General features: G+C 38.0%; 1 protein-coding gene across 6 annotated transcripts in view; it reads right to left on the bottom strand.

Annotated features, from left to right (window-relative positions):
- cadpsa (Ca2+-dependent activator protein for secretion a) overlaps positions 1 to 23860 on the bottom strand; it is a 129987-nt gene that overhangs the window by 1660 nt on the left and 104467 nt on the right. For all 6 annotated transcript variants that reach the window (XM_084395379.1, XM_084395383.1, XM_084395380.1 and 3 more), the window contains 7 exons: positions 20887 to 21042; positions 18778 to 18925; positions 17867 to 17941; positions 17573 to 17656; positions 16952 to 16984; positions 14436 to 14543; positions 3055 to 3159 (listed from right to left, as the gene is read on the bottom strand). In XM_084395379.1, the coding sequence (XP_084251505.1) occupies positions 3055 to 3159; positions 14436 to 14543; positions 16952 to 16984; positions 17573 to 17656; positions 17867 to 17941; positions 18778 to 18925; positions 20887 to 21042 (709 nt within the window). The remainder of the gene's footprint in view (positions 1 to 3054; positions 3160 to 14435; positions 14544 to 16951; positions 16985 to 17572; positions 17657 to 17866; positions 17942 to 18777; positions 18926 to 20886; positions 21043 to 23860) is intronic.

The following is a 23860-nucleotide window of genomic DNA, read 5'->3' as shown; positions in this document are numbered from 1 at the left end:
AACCTAGAACAAACCCACTGTGGTGTTTAGAATCGCGTGGAAAAGAGCTATAGAAGCTATAAAAGCTCCCAGGGCAGAGCATCTCCGCAAACTCAGAAAATAACCAAAACAATCTAAGGTTTTTATTTAGTACAGTGGCTAGATTAACAAAGAAACGGACGTCACCTGAACTGAATATTCCATCACAGTTTAGTAGTAATGACTTTACGAATATCTTCACTGAGAAAATCGAAAGCATCAGAAATACGATTGTAAATGTACAACCATTGACAGTGTTATATAATTCAACCTTAATTAACGTCCCTCAAGAACAATTGCAGTGCTTTACAACTATAGGACAGGAAGAGCTAAATAAATGTATCATTGCATCTAAACCAACATGTTTATTAGACCCAAAACCCACTGAATTACTAAAAGAGTTGTTACCTGTAGCAGAAGCCTCATCTAAATATTATTAACTCGTCTCTATTTCTAGGTCATGTCTCAGGACCGTTCAAGCTTTCATTAAGAAATCACAACTAGATCCAAAGAAATTGGGAAATTACAGACCCATTTCAAACAGTCCATTTATGTCTAAAATGCTAGAAAAAGTTGTGTCCGCTCAATTGTGCTCCTTCATGCAAAATAAAAATAAAAATAAATCTATGAAAAATTTCAGTCAGGATTCAGGCCTCATCATAACACAGGAACTGCGCTCGTTTCAATTACAAATGACTTACTTCTAGTTTCTGACCAAGGTTAAATCTCAATACTAGTTTTACTTGATCTTATTGTTGCGTTCGACACTATAGATCATAAAATACTCTTAGGTAGATTACAAAATTACACTGGTATTCAGGGACAGGCATTGGGGTGGTTTAGATTGTACCTATCTGACCGTTACCATTTTGTTTAACAGGGAATTATCCAAGTTAACATTAGTAAATTGTGGAGTGCAGCAAGGGTCTGTTTTAGGACTTCTGCTATTTTTAACGTGCTGCCTCTTGGCAATATCATTAGAAAACATGGAATTAGTTTCCACTGTTATGCCGATGATACTTCTTACCAGGGCAAGAAAATATGATTAAATAACACCAATTTTTATCATCTCTGCACTGGTTACCTATGAAATTTGATTACAAAGTATTGCTACTGACATATAAGGCCCTAATTTACCTAAAAAGCCCTACAACTAGAGTACGCCAGCTGTAGTTTGGATCCAGCCTCTTACCAAGATTTCAGATGACCTAACACCTGTGAAGAGATTACGCCTACCCCTGTGAGGACTTCAGATGATGCCAGCTCTGAATCAACATACACCACTGACAAATTTTCTATATATTGTAACCATTATGATCATAATTTATAATAATTGCTTTAATGTGATCATTGTTTTTGCCTAAATGAATACATGATATTAGCTAACTGCATGATTTGTATTGTCTTAGAACTGTACATTTATGACATACGGACATTACCTTGACATAGTCACCTCTGATAACAGATTACTCTAAATTGTAATGTAGAAACATGCATTCTTTTTCTTTAAAGCTGCTTTGAAATGATATGTATTGTTTTGTAAATATTTTTAAATGTAATTTATTCCTGTGATGCATTTTCCTGTGACTGAATTTTCAGCATTACTCCAGTCTTCAGTGTCACATGATCCTTCAGAAGTCATTCTAATATGCTGACTTGGTGCTCAAGAAACATCTCTTATTATTATCAATGTTGTAAGCAGTTGTGCTGCTTAATTTTTATGTGAGGATTCTTTGATGAAAATAAAGTTTGAAAGAACAGCGTTTATTTAAAATAGAAATCATTCATATTATAAAATGCTTTTACTGTCTTTTGGTCAATTTAATACAATTTGCTGAATAAAAGTACTCTTTTTTTATACAGAATGAATGAATGAATCTTCCTAACCCCAAACTTTTGAACAGTAGTGTAAGTTTTTCTTTTTTTAATAACAACAAACCAACATTAATCCCAAACTAGCTAACCCCAACTAAGTGATACCTTAATTTAGGATGTACAGTATTTGCAACCCTGTTACCCATTGTTTTGTATTTAAATTTGTATGTATTATTTTATTTTAAATGATTTTGGTAACATGGTAAAAAGACCCTTTTAAGATCCTATTTCATACCCTATTTGTGGAAATTTCTATTCTGGTGCTGTTGAGTATACATGAGGAAAACCGTAACAATGAGGTCTTCATCCAGTACTAAATCTAATCTGTGCTGGATACAAAATAAATGCCAGATCTAGTTCCTCCATTCACTTAGTCCAACAAGAAAACCGTGTCTGTGAGACGCATGCAAGTACACACACACACACACACACACACACACCATATGGATGCACATATATAAATGTGTAATGCCATACTACAAAATCCTGTGGATCTTGCTGAAAAATCAAGCAGAAGCGGAGGCTGAAGAGGAAGACTGCTTTCACTTGGCTGATCTACCTCTGGCTCTGGCTCTGATTGGTTGATATGTGCATATTTTTATAACATGCTTTTACAAGTACGTTTGGTGCAAATATTCACTTCCTGCATATATTTGGGCAGTTTTGAATCTATAACTGTTCTGCATTTAAAGGCACACTATGCAGTTTCTGTTTTTCTCAAACAGCGACCTCTAGAGTCGCTGTGGAGTTCTTGTATTTAACGTTACTGTCGTAAATACCACTCACGCAGAGCCGTCTCTGCACTCTTCTGACCGCACTCTCTTAGTTTTCTTCGTCGACTCTGCCATGATTCACGTCTGAAATGCGTGCTAGTGTCTTCCATAGAGGCTGCTTCATATGTTGTTGATGTATGAGACGTCGTGCCGTAAAGCAAGTCGTGATTCTCGCTAGATATCCACCTCTCAAACTTGCATTGCTGGTTTTGCCAACGGCGTCCCCCCCCTGCTTTGCTATCGGGATGATTCGCCCTACTACGAGTCCGCCCTACTTACCATCGAAATGATAAGCTGTTATATTAAGGTACAAATCTTGCATGGTGTGCCTTTAATTCACATGCCCACCTATACCCACTTTAGTGGTCAATGATGCTGTAGTTTTTACCTTTACAATTCTGATGAGGATTTTCAGCTGATATAGATGCAACTGCAGGTCCATCCGGTCTGTCAGCCAGGTGCCCAGGAGATTCATTGTGCTGGTGTACCATTGCTGAAATACAAATACATTGTTCTCCAGCAAAGACAGACACACATATAAATGCTGCCACACACAAACATATATGAATACACATTTACAAAAACATAACACAACACAAAGCCAAAGTGTGGGCAGTAGATTTGTATCAACAGAGAAAGATTATGTGAATGAAAATCCTTTTAGCACAAGATCTAAAAATACTCACCAACCTGATCTAGTACAATTTTTTCAACAATCAGACTGAACCCTATAAAGCAGAATGCTTTATATATATATATATATACACAATGGGTCAAATGTTTTTAATTATTTCATATTTTTTATGTTTTTGAAATAAATATTTTACGCTTACCAAGGTTGCATTTATCTGATCAAAAACAAAAGTAAAACAGTAATATTGTGAAATATTATTTTAATTGAAAATAACTATTTTCTAGTTTAAATATATTTTAAAATGTAATTTATTCCTGTGATGGCAAAGCTGAATTTTTAGCATCATTACTGATTACTCCAACCTTCAGTGTTAATATGATACTTCAGATAATTAATCTGATAATTTGGTGCTTAAAAAAAAAATGTATTAAACAGTTTTTGCTGATATATACACACATATACCTATATACATATACATACATACATATATATCTATATATATATAGTATGCTAGTATATTGTATATTATATATATATATATATATATATATATATATAAAATATACTAGCATTCAAAATATTTACTGAGCACCAAATCAGCATATTAAAATGATCACTTGACACTGAAAACTGGAAAAATTGCTGCTGAAAATTCAGGTTTGCCATTACAGGAATAAATCACATTTTAAAATATATTTAAGTAGAAAATAGATATTTAAATTTGTAATAATATTTTATAATATTAGAGTTTTTACTGTATTTTTGATCCAATAAATGCAGCCTTGGGGAGCATAAGAGACTTAGGTAGTCATTAGTCCACACTTTTGATCAGTAGCATATAAATAGGATAGTTTTCTTCAGCTAAATATAGCATCAAGTAATACTTCCACTTGTAGATGGATATGGAGGAAAATGACTGGTAGAATAGAGATTTCAGAGGCACTGAGAGGAAAATAGTGACAAAAAAGAGAACCCAACAAGCTCTGCCTTGGAGGAAGTCCTTCTGTCACAGTCATGATCCTCACCCAGACCTCTCCCTGTCTCCACAGCTCCACCCAGGAACTCTTAATTGACAGTTTGGGATCCCATCAGCTGTCTCCTGTTCTGCTTTTGGACACTGATCATGAGAGATGTTGCCCATGTTAAAGCAGCCACAATCCTGCCCTTAGCCTGCGCTTCAAACTGAACTTTCTGTCACATTGAGGGAGAAACATCTATCATCCCCAGCGGACATGTTGTCTTTACCGCAGTCGCAATGAGCTCGCTAATGTAACCGTTGCTCAGGGTCTTACTTTTACGAGTCTTCCTTTCTCTTAGCCTCTGCGTTTTGCTCTCCATTTCCACTCACTGAAACTCGCTGAACTCAAAGCACCTCTTAAATAGCCAGTGCACAGCTTTTGGGCTGCAGATGTTGGACCGTGGGGAGGATCTCATTTGAAGTCTAATTGATTAGTTATGATAGAGCTGGTCTGATGGTAATCTGAACTGACTGAGTCTCAACGGCTTAGAAGCTGAGCAAATCGAGCCGGAGACACAGGAGATGCGTCTTGGGTAACTGCAGCACACTTTGACAGTATTAAGGTGGATAAACAATCGTTTGTTTTGAGAAAATCATGTGACTCCACTGGATGAACCAAATTTAGACATGGTTTCTGCTATAGTTTATCAGACCTCCAATGATCTTGCAGCTTAATGATCAAAAACCAAATACTTTTTTGAGGGAATTTACACTCAAATTCCACTTGGCACCCTCAGTTTGAAAAAGCATTAGGCTTCTGCTGGTGATAGTCTAAAAAAAAGTGCGCTCTCGACTTGTCAAAAGCCTCAAGTAGTAAACATTACACAATTCGCTAAGCCATTGGTTCCATTGGTTTAACATACGTTGAAAGCTACCTGAACGCAAATCATTGGTGTTTAAGTGGTATGCTGCTAAGGTGTGTACATACATAGTAAATAATCAAATGGGCGTTTTAGGATTCAAACTAAGCGGCTGAGGTTAGTGGCTCGTCCCTGCAGTGAATCAGAGCTTGGTGTTGCTCTGTGAGGGCTGGTGCTCTGTGCCTGTGAAAGATCGGGCAGCCGGGCCGCGATGGACCCCCACAGGGAGGCCAGACCTGGAGCAACTGCTCTCTCTCACACTCAGTCTTTCTCTCATGCTCACTCTGTATCTCCTACATTTGTTCCTATAATAGTGTGACCTCTCTGGCCTTTACCATTTTAAAGGAATATTTCACCCACACATTAATTCTGTCATCATTTACTCACCCTTCTATACCTGTATTTCTTCCCTGGAGCACAAGAGAAGTCTGTTTTGAATATTCTGAAGAATGAAAACTGGTTTTGTCTATACAATTAAAGTCAATGGGGTCCAAAACAACACTGGACCATGTTGACGTTTATTACATGGACAAAATATTTCTCAAAATATCTTCTTTTGTGTTCCAAAGAAGAAATTTAGTCATAGAGGTTTGGAATAACATGTAACTGATGACAGAATTTTCATTTTTGGTGAACTATCCCCAACGCATTTCCAGCAAACTATCAGTTGACTTAATATCATAATCATGTAATTAACGAGAATGCTTAAAAAAATAATATGGTTGCGTTCCACTTTATAGTCCCCGCTGTGAGCACCAAATCAGACGACAAATCAAACGACACACAAGGCCGAAATCGTTGCATATTTCGGAAAAACGACATTTTGAAATCGTGAGAGTCTCAGCCAGCAAGTCCGTGTCCTCTATGGTCTTGGTTGTGAAATGAACAGTGCTGGCAGTGGGACATTGTTCTGCTGTCAGCAGAGAAACAGAAGACTCTCTGAGAGTGTATTATGTACTGTGGCACTTTTTGGATATTGAGCAGCGGGAAGCTGGCAATAGCTGCTAGCCAAAACAGGAGTATCATGACTCTGAATGCATAATGAAAGAAGCGGATATGGGAGAGAAAAGAAAAAAAAAATCTGTGATCATCTAACGAGTTCCATCTGATATTGGAAAGCGTGAGGGCTGCGTGTACACGCACGTGTGTGTTGGACGCGTACGTTATGGTTACCGATACAACACACATGAACATCTGCAGGGCCCCCACACCTCTAGCGGGGAGCGCTGAAAGGCTGAGCGACCTCCTGCCCCTGCCACACCACGCACATGCACAAGCCGCGCTCCTAAGCTTGCGTTCACACTCTCGTCTTTGACATGTTACAGGAAGCCATAGCGCCTAGCAGGGGGGCAACAAACAGAATTCAGTGTAAGGTTGCACACCCATCCACCCCCGTCACAGACACACACACACCCGTGACTCGCTTTTATCGAATCCTGAAGCACCTGAAGGCTAGCGGCTCCTACGTGAGGGCCAGGAGGAAGAAAGAGCTGGTAAGGGCTGAGTTTGGATTAGAAAAAACACACTCTTACAAAAGCAGGAATGCCGAGGAGGGGGCGAGGGCACAGTGGGGGGTAATGGGGGATTACAAGCAACCTGTGACTCTGCCTCTTTCTGCCCTTGCTGGTGGTAGTGGCTCTGCAAATATGTGTGTGCGCCACTCAGCCTGGTCTCGGAGGCCTAGGCTGTTTGAGAAGCGCTCCTGCTGGGACCCAGCTGTGTCTGCAATTAGCAGTAGGGATGGAATGATGATGGTTGCTAGCACTGATGTTAATGCAAAGCGGCAGGCTGGTGGAGATGAAAACAGAACGAGAGCGACTCCGCGGTGCCTCCCCCGTGCTCCCTGTCCTCTCCGTTTCTTGCGAATCAAAAAGCGAGAGAATACCCCAAACAAAAAACAAACAAAAATCGAACCTCCAACCTTTCTCCCGGTACTCTTTGCGTCTTTGTCTGCGCTTAATAGAGCCGTCTCTCTCTCTCAGGCCAGCAGGTCGTAGGGCACTCGTCCTTCTCGTCGACCAGGCAAGAGAATCGGGCACCTTGCCGGGCGAGAGAGGGAGGCCCTGGGGACTGAGGAGTCTTTAAATCGGACTACAAGACATTATGCACTTAGGACAAAAGCCTGGGGTAATCCTACCTGCTTGCTGTTCACAGTCGCCACCGGCCCGTTATTGTTCGCCTCATCCCTCCTGAGAGGAGGTCCATTGATGACTGAACTCAATTACCATGGTAACTCACACCGGTGACCCCACGCCTCCCGGCGTTCACTATCTCTCCGCCGTAGGACCCCTCGGCCTCATGGAAAAAATGTTGTGTAGGAAATACGCGACCCTAAACATGGTCCTCCGATGCACTGCTGTGTTAGTGCGCTCTCTCTCTTTCTCTCGCTCTTTCTCTCCAGAAATAGGTGCTTCTGAATGGTGGGATTGAAAATAAAGTTTCAGGCTCAGCAAGCAAAAAGGGCTTCAAACTGCTCACGATTGTGTTGTGGATACAAAGAGAACCCTGCTCTGGATTTGCACGCCTCACCGGATCCTTAAGTGGAACAAGCCCTTACTGTTTCTGTGCAAGCTCTGCTACACTTTTAAGTGTCTCTAATGCAGTTTTTTTGTTGGCGAACGAAGCAATACGCTACTAAACGGAACGGCGTGTCGAGCGTTTTTTTGGGCGGGTGCAAAACGAATCAGTCGATCAAAAAGTATAATTGCAGAGAATGCATTTCTGCTATTGAAGCCGGCGCTTGTGCACAACAGTGTCTAAACAGGGCCCTTCTTTATAAAAACTGGCTCTGAAAGAAGGAGCTCGTCGAGATGAACTAAACGGCGGGAATTACAGCCTGTGATCGTGTCATTGAGTAAACACACAATGAAGAAAAAGGGGTGAGGGATAAAAAAAAGGAACGGGAGAGAGAGAGAGTTTGGTCCCAGGGCAAAGTGAGCCATTCTGCTCACAAAGGAACGCTTAGGGGAGGATTGAGCCGAGCAGGAATGAGGAGCATAACACTTGTGGGGTTCAGCCTCAATGGGGGGAACGAAATGGAATAAACCAGCGAGCACTTGAGAGCCCCGCGGTGCACCTGAATGGCTAAGGGGTGGGAGGGGGGCGGAGGGGGGAGCGCAGAAGGTGAATGGGCTGCTTTTTGGGACCAATTTGTTTCTTTTCACCCTTTTCCCCTGCCTCTGTGCTGACAGATGTACAAAGGCGGACCCGCGCTGAGCCTCTCGTATACATGAACCCGCTAGCAGATGTCACTTTTGTCAGACAAGTTAATCAAACAAATGCCACCATACCTTACTTATATGTCACGGGGAGAGCGAGAGACGGAGAGAGAGCCAATAGACGGCTAATAGAGCCAGCTGAGAGCCATGGCGCCCGAATAAACTTCTGCTGCATTACGTTTACTTCGCTTAAATCTCTAACCGTTAGTGTTGTTGTTGCGGATTTATTTAAATAAGCCTCGGTTCACATTAAGCGACAAAAGAAGCATCTCGGCCTCCGTAATTATCAGAAACCTGAACCGCTAACATCTGCCCTGCATTCTGAAAGAGCCAAACCCCTTTAATGTGTTTTGAACAATATCTGTGAAAGGACCTGTTGGGTCCCTTTTAGTCTTTTTTTTTTTCCATACTGACCTACTAGCGTTCAGATTATTCATCTAAAGCTCCTTTTTCAATTGGTTTACCTCTAAAATAAAAGGATTAACTGGGGAGAAAAACAAAAAGAGTGCATCCGCCTCCCATATCGCATGATTTTCTAAATGCAATCGGAGGCTGGAATGAAATACGTAAATACATAAAACAAAATTTGTTTTGATTGCTGTTGTTCTGGATATCATAATCAAGGATAAAAACAAAGGGAGCAAAGGGGGGAAAAGTGGATAAAAAGGTTTAAAATTCTCTAAGAAAACATGTATGACATTCCAAAAAACAAACAAAAACAATATTTCGTGTTTTTGCTTTTTTCACAAATGCAAAAACACAAAACAAAACACACAATAAAAAAATGTAAAAAAAGTTTTTTTTTTTTTTTTTTTTAACTATCTAGTTTCCTCTTGACTAATTTGTTTCTGTTTTTCTTAGGCTATAGATTGCACAGCATTAAGTTTGCTAAGTTCGCTATAGCTAAAGTTGATTGAACTGTTCACTTGGGTCAGCCGGACCTGCAAAGTGGTTAAGTGTCCCAGACAGTGAAGTGGTATTGCAGGTCTGTGAAATGCAACACAAACAGCAGGTCAGTCAAAATCCCACCCGGTTCATCAGTATCTCTAACCCTACTTGCTCCTCACAGTATCCAGCAGTGGAGCGATTAAACCGCATTAACCGTCACCGTAAAGTGCAATCTCGTCGATCTGATAACTGCCAAGGTCAACGGGAATACTTCAAATTAATCAATGAGGGTAGGCCACAATCTCCTCCAGAAGCAGATTAAGTGTATAATTGACGTGTGTAATCTGCTGTGTATCTGAGTCTCTCTGCTGGCACTCAGACACGCATGCATACGCACGCACACACACACTGAAGAGCCGGGGCAGGACGGCGGTATCAGTGAAGCGCTGGATTTGGAGATGGCTTTTTTTAATCAATGATCTATGTGCTCCGCCCCATTCTGACAGATGAGCCCTCACGTTAAGCACAGCTGCCTTAATCCTGCTCTCCTCAGCTGTTCTTTCAAGAACTGGCAGGCTGGCAGAGTGAAATAAATTAATTTTCACTCCCCCCCCTCCATCCCTCTCCCTTCTATCCCTCTCTCTGGTCCTCTATCCTGAACTTAACAAACTTCATCCGTCCACTGGCAAGCGATTTGCCTCTTAGGCAGCTTGTATCTGGAATATGACCTTCTTAAAAATCACCATCTTCTGAAAACTCATGAATATTACATGATATTGCAACAAACCACTTGCAAGTAAATTTCACTACTGAAATGTATTTCCAAATTGACAAATTTTAAGATGTTGTCTGGATATTAATAACTAAATTTTAATTAACATTTAATTAATATAAATGTATCTTAAATTAACACAATTTCAAACCGAGAAATGCTTTAAAATTTGATCTGTTCTTATAACAAATAAATAACAATTATAACAAAAATGAATAATAAAAAATTATCAATAATCCTCTTCATGATTCCTAACAATTACTAGTATTATTTTTCCTCTTCATCCTTTTTATGCATATCAATGGACTGAATTTCATCCATTTTTCTTTGTTTTCATTTTTAATACTTATTCCCATATGGTCGCTTTTTCAGCATTATGAAACGCCGTTATGAAAGCCGCCATATTTTGAATTAGTCAAACAACAAATATAATCTTCTTACTCTGGCCAATGTGCCATCTCTGTCTGTGAGAAATCAGCATCCTTGACCCCAATTAACCCAAGCTTAGCGTGGGCCACATATACTTCAATATGACAACCAGCCAAGAACCACTAAGCAATTATACTACACCCACCTAACAGATCATTTCAAAGCGGATTACTTAAAACAATCAAAAATTGAAAAAAAAAAAAAAGTGTAAAAGGGAAGGAGGCCATCAGGAATATTAGGCCAAAATAACAAGTGAAAGCAACATTTTGACTGATTCAAACACAAACACAAAGAGAAAAAAGCCCTTGTAGTGATTGGAAAGCTGTCCCCAAAAAAAACAAGAACGTATATGGCATTTTCATTGTACAGTAACTTATTAGTAAAATTTCAGAAGAAACTATTTACCTCTCATCAGCTAGTCTGACTAAACCTGCAAAGATGAACCAATATCAACACTAATATGAACCAATTCTATTGCTTCATTATAATATTATATGTATTGTACATTTCCTTTAGAATTCTTTACAATAAGGTTTCATTAGTTAACATTAACTACAAATAAATACCTCTACAGTATTTAATTATTCTTAGTTAATGTTACTACTACATTTTTAAGGTCAAAGGTTTACACAAATGCTGTAAAATAGATTTCTCATTGTTAGTTCATGTCAGGTAATGCATTAAACTAATGTTAAAAAAATTAGACCTTATTGTAAAGTGTTTCATGTGCAAGTCAGCAAAAATGGATACAAAAAAAAAAGTGGGAAAAAGGAGGCTGCTGTTCTTTTAAACCCATTTAATTAGTGATACCGATACTATAATCTCATCTAAGTAATTTTTATAATGAACTGAGTGCCGATTTTTAAATAGGCTGCGTATAGCGGGTTTAAAACAACAGCACGTGGTGTTATGGCTCATTGTGGAGGATGTTATGACATCTTTAACAAGTGAAATGACAAAGTAAGAAGAAAACATTTGAGCAGGTTGCCTGGAGCCCCTGCTAAAGAGCGGAGCTATTTCAATGGCTGTTTAGCATAACAGTGAGGACCAGCGTGTGCGTGTTAGCGTGTGTGCGAGACGGAGCGAGCGTGCATGTGTGTATGCATGCACACATGTTGTCTTTTTCAACTGCCTACGGAGACCCGACCACTTCAGCGGGTGGAGAGGGGAGATGTGTGCCATGCGTGCCCATCTGGGGTTGACGGTGATGGGGCGGGAGGTTGGGGAGGGTGGGCTGGTTGGCTGATTGTGTGGATGGATGTGTGTGAGTGCATGTAGGAGCTGAGTCTCTGAGGACACGGGCCATGCTAGTAGATGTACAAAGGAAGATTATTTGACTCTGAATAACGCCACTTGGCATAATGTGACAAAAACAACTTGACAGGAAGGATAAGTTTCATTTCGGTTCAGGGCGCAGAGAGAGAGAGCAAGAAAGGAGGTGGAAAAAACGAGAAAGCAAAATGGAGAAATGGAATGAGAGGGTAGAAAAAACAAGGCAGATGGGATTTTTTTCTTTTGTTTGCATTCGAGGAAGTGAAAGCAAATGCACAATGCGGCTGGAAAATAAGCAACACCATCTCATTCCAAGCGAACGAAGAAAGAAAATAACACAGAATCTTTTCAGACACCCTCCAGGAGGGGAGAAAGATAGTTAGGCATTGCAAAATCGAGGTAAAAACCAGTACAAGATGGCGTAGAGCAGCAGATTCAAGCAGCCTTTTTGTAGGACACTCAGAAAACTCACAAACCAGAGCTCACATGTTCAAAGAAGCATCTCATAGTAAGACTACTGATCCCGGGTCAGCTTTCACCGTGAAATGAAAGTCAACAATGAACCACGATCAGGATTCTTACTTGAACTGTTCATAATATTCACAAAGCGTTTCAGAGTGGGAGCGCTGTTTTTCAGATCAGGTTGTCTTGAGGAGAAACGCTGAGCAAATGGACAAGAAAACCGATCCTAGAGCAGCGCTCCCGCTCTGGCTTTCTTTCTGAATATAAACAAAAAAGTCTTTAGCCACACAATGCAAACACACCTTTCCAACAACACACACTTAACAAACTGGTCTACAGACAGCACAAAAGGATTATGACCAACATGATGGCCCTGGCCATCCCTTAAGACGGTGTTCTCCATTGTGTGCCCTCCCCTTCAGTGTTTCTTATTCAACTTCTCTTTCTTGCCCTCAGTGTTTCCCTCATTCTTTCCTTTTCTTTAAGCCTTTATCACAATAAGCCCAAGGTTTGGAGGGCTTCTCTCTATTTGGATCTCCTTAGTGGGAGATTTACTCCGGAAATAGGGCAGTTGCCTTTGTGACACCCCCGCCTCAACTACAGCTAAAAATGAACAAAACAATATCCTTCACACTCTTATTGTTTTAGTATATCTAATTTGTCCAGTTTCAATGGAAGTCCTAAGACGACATGCTTTATTATTATTTTTCTCACACTTTTTCATGATCTTGACATGAAAGTAACAATTTCTTTGGTTAGTTTCAATCAATGTCAGTAATATATCCACACAGACTTCATAATGGAAATAAAATAGACCATATGTTCAATATTACTTTATGAATGTCTGCTACAAAAAAAGGTTTTCTCTAGTGTCAGACATGGATTTGAAAGTGTCCATCCATGACGGGCAGAGATATTTTAGCATGAGTGAGCCTATGATCACAGTAAAAACTAATACGCTCATACATGATACAGTAATATGTATATTGCACTTAGAAAATGCTTTTGTTTTCTCCAAATCAACAAGAAAATGAGAAAATAATCTTTAATTCAAGATTTTGAGTGAACATCTTAACATTATGTAGAAATTACAAAACAATTACACTATACCATTGAAAAGTGTGGGATATCTAAGATTTTTTTATGTATTTGAAATATGCCTCTTTTGGTCAGCATTTCTTTGATCAAAAATACAGTGAAAACTTTTACATTATGGCATTATAAAAAAAAATAAAAAATTGAATATATGTTTTAGAATGTAATTTATTCTTGTGATGGCAAAGCTGTTAACAGTCTTCTTCAGTGTCACATGATCCTTCAGAAATCATTTTAATATGCTGATTTGGTGACACATTTATTATTAGCAATGTTGAAAACTGTTGTGTTGCTTAATATTTTTTTGTGGAAACCAAGATAAATTTTTTTCCCCATGATTCTTTGAGGAACATAAAAAAAGCATTTATTTGAAATATAAATCTTTTGTAACATTATGAAAGTCGTAACTGTCACTTTTATCAAATCCTTACTAAATAAAAATTGTTTAATAAAAGGTTTAAAAAAAAAAAAACATCTTACTGACCGACCCCAAACTTTTGAACAGAAGAGTATGCTAAAAGTGTCGCAAGAAAGTCAAAATCTTGAGGGGAAAAAAATTGTTCAACCAAGATTACGGGAAAATTTTCATAATTAAAAAACAAAGCATGGCCTCTTAGGACTTCTGTATAGTTATATTCTACTGTTCTCTAAATCAAACCACAAGCTATTCTGAATAAGCAGAACCTTTAATCAAAGGCCTGTAATAAATGTATACCTCTGTACATTCCTCTGTGAATCATCAGTTTCTATCTTTGTTTGCATGTGTGTTGTAGTGGCTTGAACTGCTTAATCTCACATCTGCATGTCCCTTTGTGTGAGAACACATCTTAAGATAATCCTCCTCCAGAATTTTGCACTAGGAATAACGAGCAGAGCGAAGGGAATATTACAGCCAGAACACGCAGGAACACACACAGCACTGCAAACCAGAGAGGAAAGGTTAAGCCAGAGAAGCAGTGCAAGAGAGAAAGTTAGAGCCAGAGAGTCAAAGAGTAAAAGAAATTAACTAAGGAAAAGAGAGAAGCAGGTCTCAAAATGTGACTTATCCCTCCTAGCTGGCTGTTATGTCACATTTTGAAGGGCCTCCCCCTTCACAGAGGGAGAAGACAGCCATTACTTACATCAAATAACCTTTCTATATATATCTCCTCATTGACCTTATCCCGCAAGACATCCTGAGAATGGCGAACGAATGTCACATAGCTGTCGGCAACATCCATCCCAGGTTTCTGCAGGTGACGGAAAGAGAGACAGAGAAATATATATTAGTGCTTGAAGCAATTTAAATATTTGCATGCAACAGCTCTGTAACAAATTCTAATGAACTTTCTACATAGGCAGCACCACACAAATACACTCGACTCACAAAAACAAGACCTTTTTAATTACACTATTACAGTATTTTTTAATCAATATTTATTTTAGTATTGAGTACTGAAGTTTTTATAATAAACTCTCACGCCATCTTGGATGTATTTTTTATTTTAATTTATTTGAACTTTTTGAAAAAACTTTTGATCCCTTAAAATACTATAAATGTAGGCTAGTCTTGTGTATCCAGACCTTCAGACTGACGGCAGAAGGTCTGGGCTGCATCCGAAATCTCATACTTCCCTACTATAATAGTAGGCGAAAAACATTATGTGACATAAGTAGTATGTCCGAATTCACAGTACTCATAAAAGAGTAGGCAAAAAGTACCCGGATGACCTACTACTTAGGAGAGATTCTGAAGTGTGCATACGATGGACACTTTACTATCCCATGAGGCCACGAGAGAGAATTTGTGAATGGCTGTGAAGCAACTTAACTGACGCTGGTAGGTCACATGATAATGACAACATGGCAGATGTAGTACGTCCGGATTACATTAGTACTATGCACATTCAAACTATATAGAACGTACTTTTTAGAGGTTGTGAAATAATAACTTATTCAAAATAAGTACCTACTCAAGAGAGAATGCGATTTTGGACGCAGCCCTGGTCTCCATGGCAGCTTTAATTGGTCCGCCCAAGAGGCCGCCTGACTGACATGTAAAGCAACTAATCACAGTTTGTTTTGTTCAATGCTATGTTTAGGGGAGTGGAAATGTAAAGTTGATGTCCCTACAACAACAGAATGGCGTGTAAAACTCTTGAAAAGCAAGTCGCAGTTGCAAACACAACAGCTTTCTTGTTCCGTGAGGGGGTTTGGCGTCATGACAGCTTTGTTTCCAGGCGGACCGTTAAAGAACGCGACACACACGTCTCCGGGACATCCTGTAGAATGCAACCAATCAGATGACGACTTTGAAAACTCCTGAAGTGTTTCCAAATGTGTGTACCTTACGCATCAGACGTCCAGCCAAGACTGAGGCTGAAACTAAATGTAAAAAGAGAATAAAGGTGCGGTAACATTTACCATTGTTCAGTGAATCTGGAATTTAGCTTGAAGGCGTCAGGATCAAGTTGGTCATGTGAATTTGCCATGTTGACCAACGGAAAGTGACTCCTGTGCTTCATACATCACTACTCTCTGCACAATGGACCTTTTTGCCCCCCAAATTTTGCAGAAAATTCCCTATTGTTACTACACCTTAACAGTTTTTAAACCTGTATTGTCATGCTAATCTGAAGCTCGTGGTCATTTTTAAGCTTTTTTGCATTGTAAAGTAGCAAGCTACTGTCATATAAACTAATGGTGTTTCACCTGACAAGCAGATGAAAAGTGTTTTCTTTCTCATTTTCCTAGATGTCTAAGAGTCAAACCGTGAGGCGTGTAAAATGAGCTGTCATTGTCAGAGTCTGAAGTCTGAACATGTCGGCAGGAGAACAATGCTATCTGATTAAGTAAGATTATATTCTACGAAAAAGCGAGTGAAAAATCAACCCAGGGTAAATCATCTGGGGTGTTTTGCCCCCCTGCTCGGCCTCAGCGGAGAATTAAACACTTCCTTTGCCAGCGGGCATATGAAGGTCATCAGAATTGGTAATTGTCAGACGCTGTAAATTGAACTTACTTCACACATCTATGGGTCCTTTCAGAGGGTGCAAATGAGCAAGTTTGTCAGGCATCATTTTATTTTGTGTATTAAGCAAACAATTACCATGGAAACATAAGATTATCTGACCCTCAAACCATCAGGAGTACGACAAAGAGAGAGAGAAAGAGAGCGAGAGGACGCTTCCGGCATTCATTGACAGGCTTTTAATTTAAAAAGCCTCGCGTTGCGACCAAATGTGTTGGCAGTTGAAGGAAACTCAGTGATGTGATGCTGAGTGCAATGAGTTGGACCCAGCGGCATCCTCACGACGCGCTTTTGTTGCACAACACACACATCACACTGTCTGCTGCAGAGGGTAGAGCTTCACAGAGACGACTCTCTCACACATACATATGAATGGCCATTTGGGGCTAAGAGATGGCCATCTGCACAGCAGGCCATGGCAATTATTAGCCATATCTTAAAGCTATTACAGGACTTTTGAAAACAGTGTTACGTACTATTAATGAATTGTGAATGAGTTTTTTGTGTCTACAAGAAGGAAAACAACGAATTGATGAACAACTTAATTATAAACAACGTTAAATTATAAACAATGAACTGTTTGATTAATCAACCAATGAGTATTAGAAAAATCCTGTTGTCACTTACAGGAACATCCACATATTTCGAAGCAGCTTTTACCTACAAATAAAAGAGATTTAATAATCAAAATAAATTAATCATTTCAATATGAATATTTTGCCTATTCAATATTGCAATGTGAAAGACACGATCTTCTTTAGAAATATTATTTCTAACATTTCTTACAATTCCTAATATAAGATTAAACAATATTTATTTTTGTTGTTGAAATAATGCATTTTGGAGTAAAAAAAAGGCCAGACTTACTAAACAGGGCAAATTAGCGTGATCCTTTGACGAGGCACAAATTAAAGAACACAGCCGGATCATTTTCGGGGTGGTAAATAATGGCGCAAATACCAGTAAGTTGACTAATGCAGACCTCAGTTATTCGCGTTGCGTGATTCATTTAAATACTCTCCTTCCATAAATTTTGTGTCTGAAAGGGAAACTCCTACAAATGCATATGTAATAAGGTCAAAATAACCCTGTCCACTCCTTTTCAGCGCTAATTTGTCAATGCGTGTCTTTAGTTAATCCCCAAAAAAGGGATTGCGCTTGCGCAAGCTGTTAGTAAATCTGGCCCAAAGTATCTTGTGACAAGAGTAAAATATTTTTTAGTAGAAAAAAATAAAAATGTGTTCTTACTGTAAATGACAGGAAGGAGGAAAAAAGTGTGCCCTCATCATAACGTGACAACTTTGCCAGAACACTCTCTAGGATTACAACAAACTGAAAAACACAGAAAAACACAAATATTTTTTAAATATATTGCCTTTCAAAATCAAAAATTATCCTAATTGATCAAACAGCATAATTTGTCCTGTGAATTTCAAAGATAACCCACAAACAGTGTGATTTATAAAATTGAAGTCTGTTTTTACTTATTATATGCATTATGTAAAAACACAAATGAGGAATATCGTTTTCCTGAAATGCTACCTTTGCCACGAGTAAAGTAATCATTTCTTTCACAGTCTCCTCGATGAGATCGTCAATTTGCGAGTGGTACTGTCTCTGGAAAAGAAAGACATGATGAGTATGAACGACAACAAGGTTTCTTCGAGCAGTTTGGTGGTTTTCACCTGGGATAATCTGTGCAAACCCAATCCCTTTGTCTCCAAATACCTCATATAAAGGACGTCTGGGTAATTAATTCAGTTCAGATCATTACCTGTCTCAAGATGTTACGGATATGAGATGTCTCACTTCTAGCACATGTATATTCAGAAGCAGCAATCACATATGGTAATATAATCAAAACAATTTAAGTGTCAGAGGACTGGGGGAAACTGCTAGGATTGCTAATTATACCTTAGGGACACAAAGGTGAGAATTCAATTGAATTGTTAGCCACACTTACCCATTCTCTAACAAACTTTCACAAGATTGAGTAAAGGGATGAAAAGAAAGATACAGCAGACAAGGTGACAGTGACAATTAGAAAGCAACAGAGAGAAAAAGAAAACATCTCATTCCAGCACAGAGTCAAACTAAATAAAAAATGTAGAAACAATGGAAAATTGCCATGCTGGTGAATCATTCAGATCTGTAGCATTAAATGCATTGAAATTGTACGCTTGCAATCATAGATAATATGTGTATATGCATTTAAAAAACAACGTTCGATTCATATATACCTACTGTATATATATCATAGGCTGGTGCAATGATGAATTCGTGCATTTCAGGGTTTACCGATATAAACTGCTATTTAAACTAAGATGCAGATGAGCACATTATGAGGGCGTTTGACTGGAAATTGTGGCAGAGAAAGTGTATGTTTTACAAAGATGAGAAAGCTAGAGAGAAAGAGAACATGAGAAGTTCCTTGTGTATGGGTACATGTGTACCTCTTGGCTGAGCTCCATGGCACATAGTTTGGCGGATTGGGCCTTGGCGTCCACCATGACATTGAACATGGTGCATATGGACTGAGGAACACGGAAGTCTGTGGTGCGGGGGCTCTTCTGCAACTTCACCTCAAAGGCTGCTCTGGTTCTGAAACAACACAGAGGAGAATCAATTCCACTGTGGTAATTCAGAAGTAGGATGTCAACAGTGAAGTGAGGAAACAAGAACAAAATATTGAGAGTTTCTTCATTAAATTGTAGTAACTGGCGCTCTTAGTGGTGTAAGATGCTTCTATGTGTAGCCAGAATATTTATTCTGTAAATTTTTAACTTTTGTTGACTAAAATCCAATAAAGGACTGTAAAAGAAAGAAAGAAAGAAAGAAAGAAAGAAAGAAAGAAAGAAAGAAAGAAAGAAAGAAAGAAAGAAAGAAAGAAAGAAAGAAAGAAAGAAAATGCACAAATTAGTTTTTTAATCACAATTTTTAGCTTACTAAAAAGTCTTTGTGTGTATTGGAATAGGAAAGGAGTAGGTTATTTTATTTGTTAAGCCAGATCATCTTCTGACTCAGCAAATTACCATGACATTACTCACAACAGTTTCTTAAATCACGTCTTCACTCACAGCAAGCACGACAAAGAGTTTATCGCACCTTAGGAGCGACTGGAGGAATGCTGCTAAGAAGACGTCCTGTTTGACATCCTCACAACACTTTAAGAAGGATTATAGATGGACATGCACATTGAAAATCAGCAAGCCCTTTTTCTGTTATTCAAATGGACAGGCTAAGAGATTTTTTACAGTACTTGTATGTACCGCGTCCTAAAGTATACTTAACTCAAATGACTGCTGATGAGGGTTTATGGAGGCAGCAAACGCACAGTATGAAGAATTAAAATGTAGTGCTAATTGCATACTAGATAACATGATTACTAGATATTTGGTTAGTTGGTTAGGTTAATGCATAATGTGCACTTTTTTAATCATCATCAATATTTTCAATATTTTTCAGTTTTTAATTTGTATAAAAACAAAACAGTATTAATTTTTAGTATATCTAAAAATGAATATCCACATTTAATATTTTACATTATAATGTTTTGATGCCACAATTCATTTGTAGAATTTAAAATGATACATTTTAGATTCTGGTGTTTAAATTATTGAGACAAAAATAGTACACAATTTTAATGTTGGCCATATTATGAACTCTGGATATATAAAGTGTATGCACTCCTGTTAAAACAGTTTTTCTTTTTCTTTTCTTTTTTTAAATTTATTTTTAGATATAAAAAAGAAAGATAAATAATATCAGAGCTTTTGCTTGCTTAATGTAAAAATTAAAAAGAAGTGATATTGCAAAATGACATTGCAAAATAAAAAATGTGGAAAAACAAAATGCATTAGTGTGCATCCCCCTAAACTCATAGTTCAATCACCCTTTAATTGTATTACAAAATTGTATTATAGTATCTTTATATAGAAATCTGTCAGGTTGGCACTTCTTTAATTTTTATATTTTCCCACTCTTTTATGCAAAAACATCTCAGATCTGTTAAATTTAGAGGGCATCTCTTGTGGAAGACTTTGTGTACTTTTTTTTATATCCACTGAAAATAATTAATATTTTAATAGTAAAAAATATATAGTAAAATAAGTAATATTTCAATAGGTGCATCCTTAAGATTAAGCCAATATTCTGGATTGTAGAAATTCAAATAAGATACATAACAGTAACTATATTCTTTTTAAGAAACAAACTTTACTACAAACATGAATGTAAAAAAGAAAGTTTATAATTTTATTATTATTTTAATCATGTTTTGCCTCTTTTTAAATAGTCCTGTGGTGTGAAGTAAAAATACAAATAATTAATGTGGTCTCTCAATGAATATTCTGTCATGAAAGCTGCATGAATGGCAAAATTCTGTTTAAAATTGTTTTAAATGGAGTTTAGCATGTCACACTGCAGTACATGCCAAAAAAAGTTGACAAAATACAACAGCCTAAATTCCACAAAAAAAGGGGCTTTTGTATCAGATATCTGTAGTTGTTGTGTTGGAAGACTGTTAACACGTTTCCAACGTCAAGCAAGTTTTCCAGCCTTACCTTTTTACACAGGACTCAATCATGTCACTGGACATGAGTTTAAGTCGGCTCTCCAGGTGTTTGGCAAACTCTTCTTCTGGCCAGTGCAGGTCTCTTATGAATGTCTGCAGTGCATCCAGTTTCCAAAACAAGTCCTCTGAAGTCCCAGAACCATTACTGCCAATGCAGAAGAGACAGTCAGAGGGAGATACAGAAAGTTATTTTACTCGAAGCTGAACATCAGGAATGGAATGCTCTGGAAAAGGTCAGGAAGTAGGAAGGTCAGAGGGCAGGGGGTTGTTAAAGAAGACAAAGCTTGTTTCGGGTCCAGGGTGGCACATTTGGTTTACTTATTTTTTTACCACTTCCCGATCGTTGGAGAGTTGCCCTTGACGGCTTCAGTTCAACCTCATTGGCGATCGTTCCATGGGAAAAAAATAAATGGTTAATCCTAAAACAAAATGATAAACAATCAGGCCTTACTTGGTTGTTTGAGTACAGGTAAGGTAAAACATGCACAATGATGTCAAAGGAGACTTCCGGGATCACAAGTAAAGACTGTATGTGGATGAAGTGGCAGGAGAAGCTACAGTCCCAGACTTTCAACCGATCAGACTAAAGCTATAGATCTGTTTGAATGGAACCAATTTCAGCTCCACAGGGTCCGAACTGAATGAAGAATAGATCATAGAAAGAAAATAAGAGACTGACTCTCACACCATTCCTCACAGCCCGAGTATAGAGTCCTCAAACAGCCAGCAGGACAAGGCATCTTCAGTGGAAACATATTTTAAGATTGACTAAAGCAATGAGAGCTTCACACTGAAGCCAGATTTAGATGGAAGACTCTAAGGGTCGGTCGTCTAACACAGTGGTTCCCAATTCCAGTCCTCGTGACCCACTGCTCTGCACATTTTGTAGGTCTCTCTTATCTGACACACTCAGTTCAGTTCATGGAGTCTCTCCTAATGAGCTGATGATCTGGTTCAGGTGTGTTAAATAAGGGAGACATACAAAATGTGCAGAGCAGTGGGTCACGAGGACTGGAATTGGGAACCACTGGTCTAACAGACACTCACATACGAAAATATATAAACAGCATATTTATATTTTCTTTCTTTCTTTATCATTTTTTTTTCCCTAAAATAAAAAATAAAGTTTTATCATTAAAAATAAATAAATAAGGTTACTAAGAAAAGTTAAAAATACTCAAAAATACATGTTGTGTTTCATGTTGTGCTGATAATATACAGTAATTTGTAATGAAAAATGTTGGACTTTTAAACAACCCTGTATAAGCAAAAGTTTTGAAATATAATTCTTAAAAAAATAATTAAAACCGTATATTCTTGTAAAACTGGCCAGATTTGATGTCAATCAAAACATTATTGATGTGAGAAACAATGCAGTTTAAAGTTTGGGTTACTCACACAACCAGTAAAGTCCTTTTAGAGTCTTGTATTTGGTTTCTACTGAAAGCAGATGCCTGTTGCTCTGAAGTTTGTATATCACTTCAGAGAACGGTATGAAGGAAACAGGACAGAACCAAGAGGGGAAGGGGTGATCTCCCTCAGTATTCTTATCCCCAACACCCTATATCTCAAGGCAGGGTACAGAAGGAGAGCTACTATTCTGGGACCACATACCCAGCAAATACAGCAAGAAACAGGAAAAACACCTGTATCATTTTCTATTCTAATAGAAAAAGGGAAAGGAGGAAGATGTTGGAAAGATACAAGATGTTAAAGTAGCATCACGTATTCATGACCAGATATCAGTGATGAGCATCTAATCATATAACCATGCTATTTTGGAATAATTTTGTTGAAGGTGAAGTGTGTAAGTTCTGCGGCACCAAAAGAAAATTGCAATCTGTTTGTTTCAGTGGCTGAAACGAACAACATTGGCTCAACCAATGGCATGAGTTTAGGGCGGGGCAAACTGACTGAACAAAGAAGAGTCAGTCATCATGTTGGCTTGATATTAATGAATCATTTTGACAAACATTCCTTTTCTAGTTATTTTTGTGATTTTGTTCGGCGCAGCTAGTGCAGAAATTACACACTTCAGCTTTAATATTCAGCTATCAAAACATGAGCATGTTTTTATGGTGTGATACTGTATTTGTATCTTCCAACACTTCAACATGCTTAGGGCTTTTTGGGTTCAAATTGTCCATGGGCTATTTCCATGCTGTGGCCTTAGCATAAATATATTACTGAAACATTATTCAGGTTTATTGTAAACACAGATTCTGGTTGTACTTTATTTTACAGTGCACTGTGCATTCTTTGTACTTACCTAAGAAAGTACTAGATAATATAAGGTAACTAGGTTTAGGGGTAGGTAAATATTATTACCCAGTGTTTGTAATTATTATAATATGTACATAGCCTAGTATGTACATGCTGAACAGGACTGTAAAATAGAGTGCTAACCAAATAGTAAATAGAAAGTATTTTAAGCTTGAGTTTGACATGACTAGACAGGTACAAATATTTTGTGACTGAAGTTTGGTGGCTTCACCTACAGGAGTTTTGGCAACCTTTGGAGTTTACCCATCATTACACCTTTGAGATCGAGTGTCACTCAGCATGCGTAATTATGTCAGTGTGTCTGTGCATGCATAATTATTTATATTTTTTTTCAATAAATGCAGCGCTGAAGGTATTTCACTCTTACTTGTCTGGAAAGTGGTGAAATGCTAAGGTTTTTTTTTAATTATCATGTCTAAATATAAGCTCAAATTCCCTTGGCTCACCTCTGTCAACTCCCTAAATCGCAAATTTTTTATTCATTTTAATTCACAAGTGTAGACAATTTCCAACCATGTAAACAAAGTAATTGAGTTCACATATACATATTTAAGAAAACATTTGCAAACTATTTGGAATATATATATATATATATATATATATATATATATATATATATATATATATATATATATATATATATATATATATATACATACATATATTCGAAAAATTTGACT

Source organism: Rutilus rutilus, assembly GCF_951802725.1.
Source record: "Rutilus rutilus genome assembly, chromosome: 22".
NCBI classification, from domain to species: domain Eukaryota; kingdom Metazoa; phylum Chordata; class Actinopteri; order Cypriniformes; family Leuciscidae; genus Rutilus; species Rutilus rutilus.
This window is presented reverse-complemented; position numbering and strand designations above follow the sequence as displayed.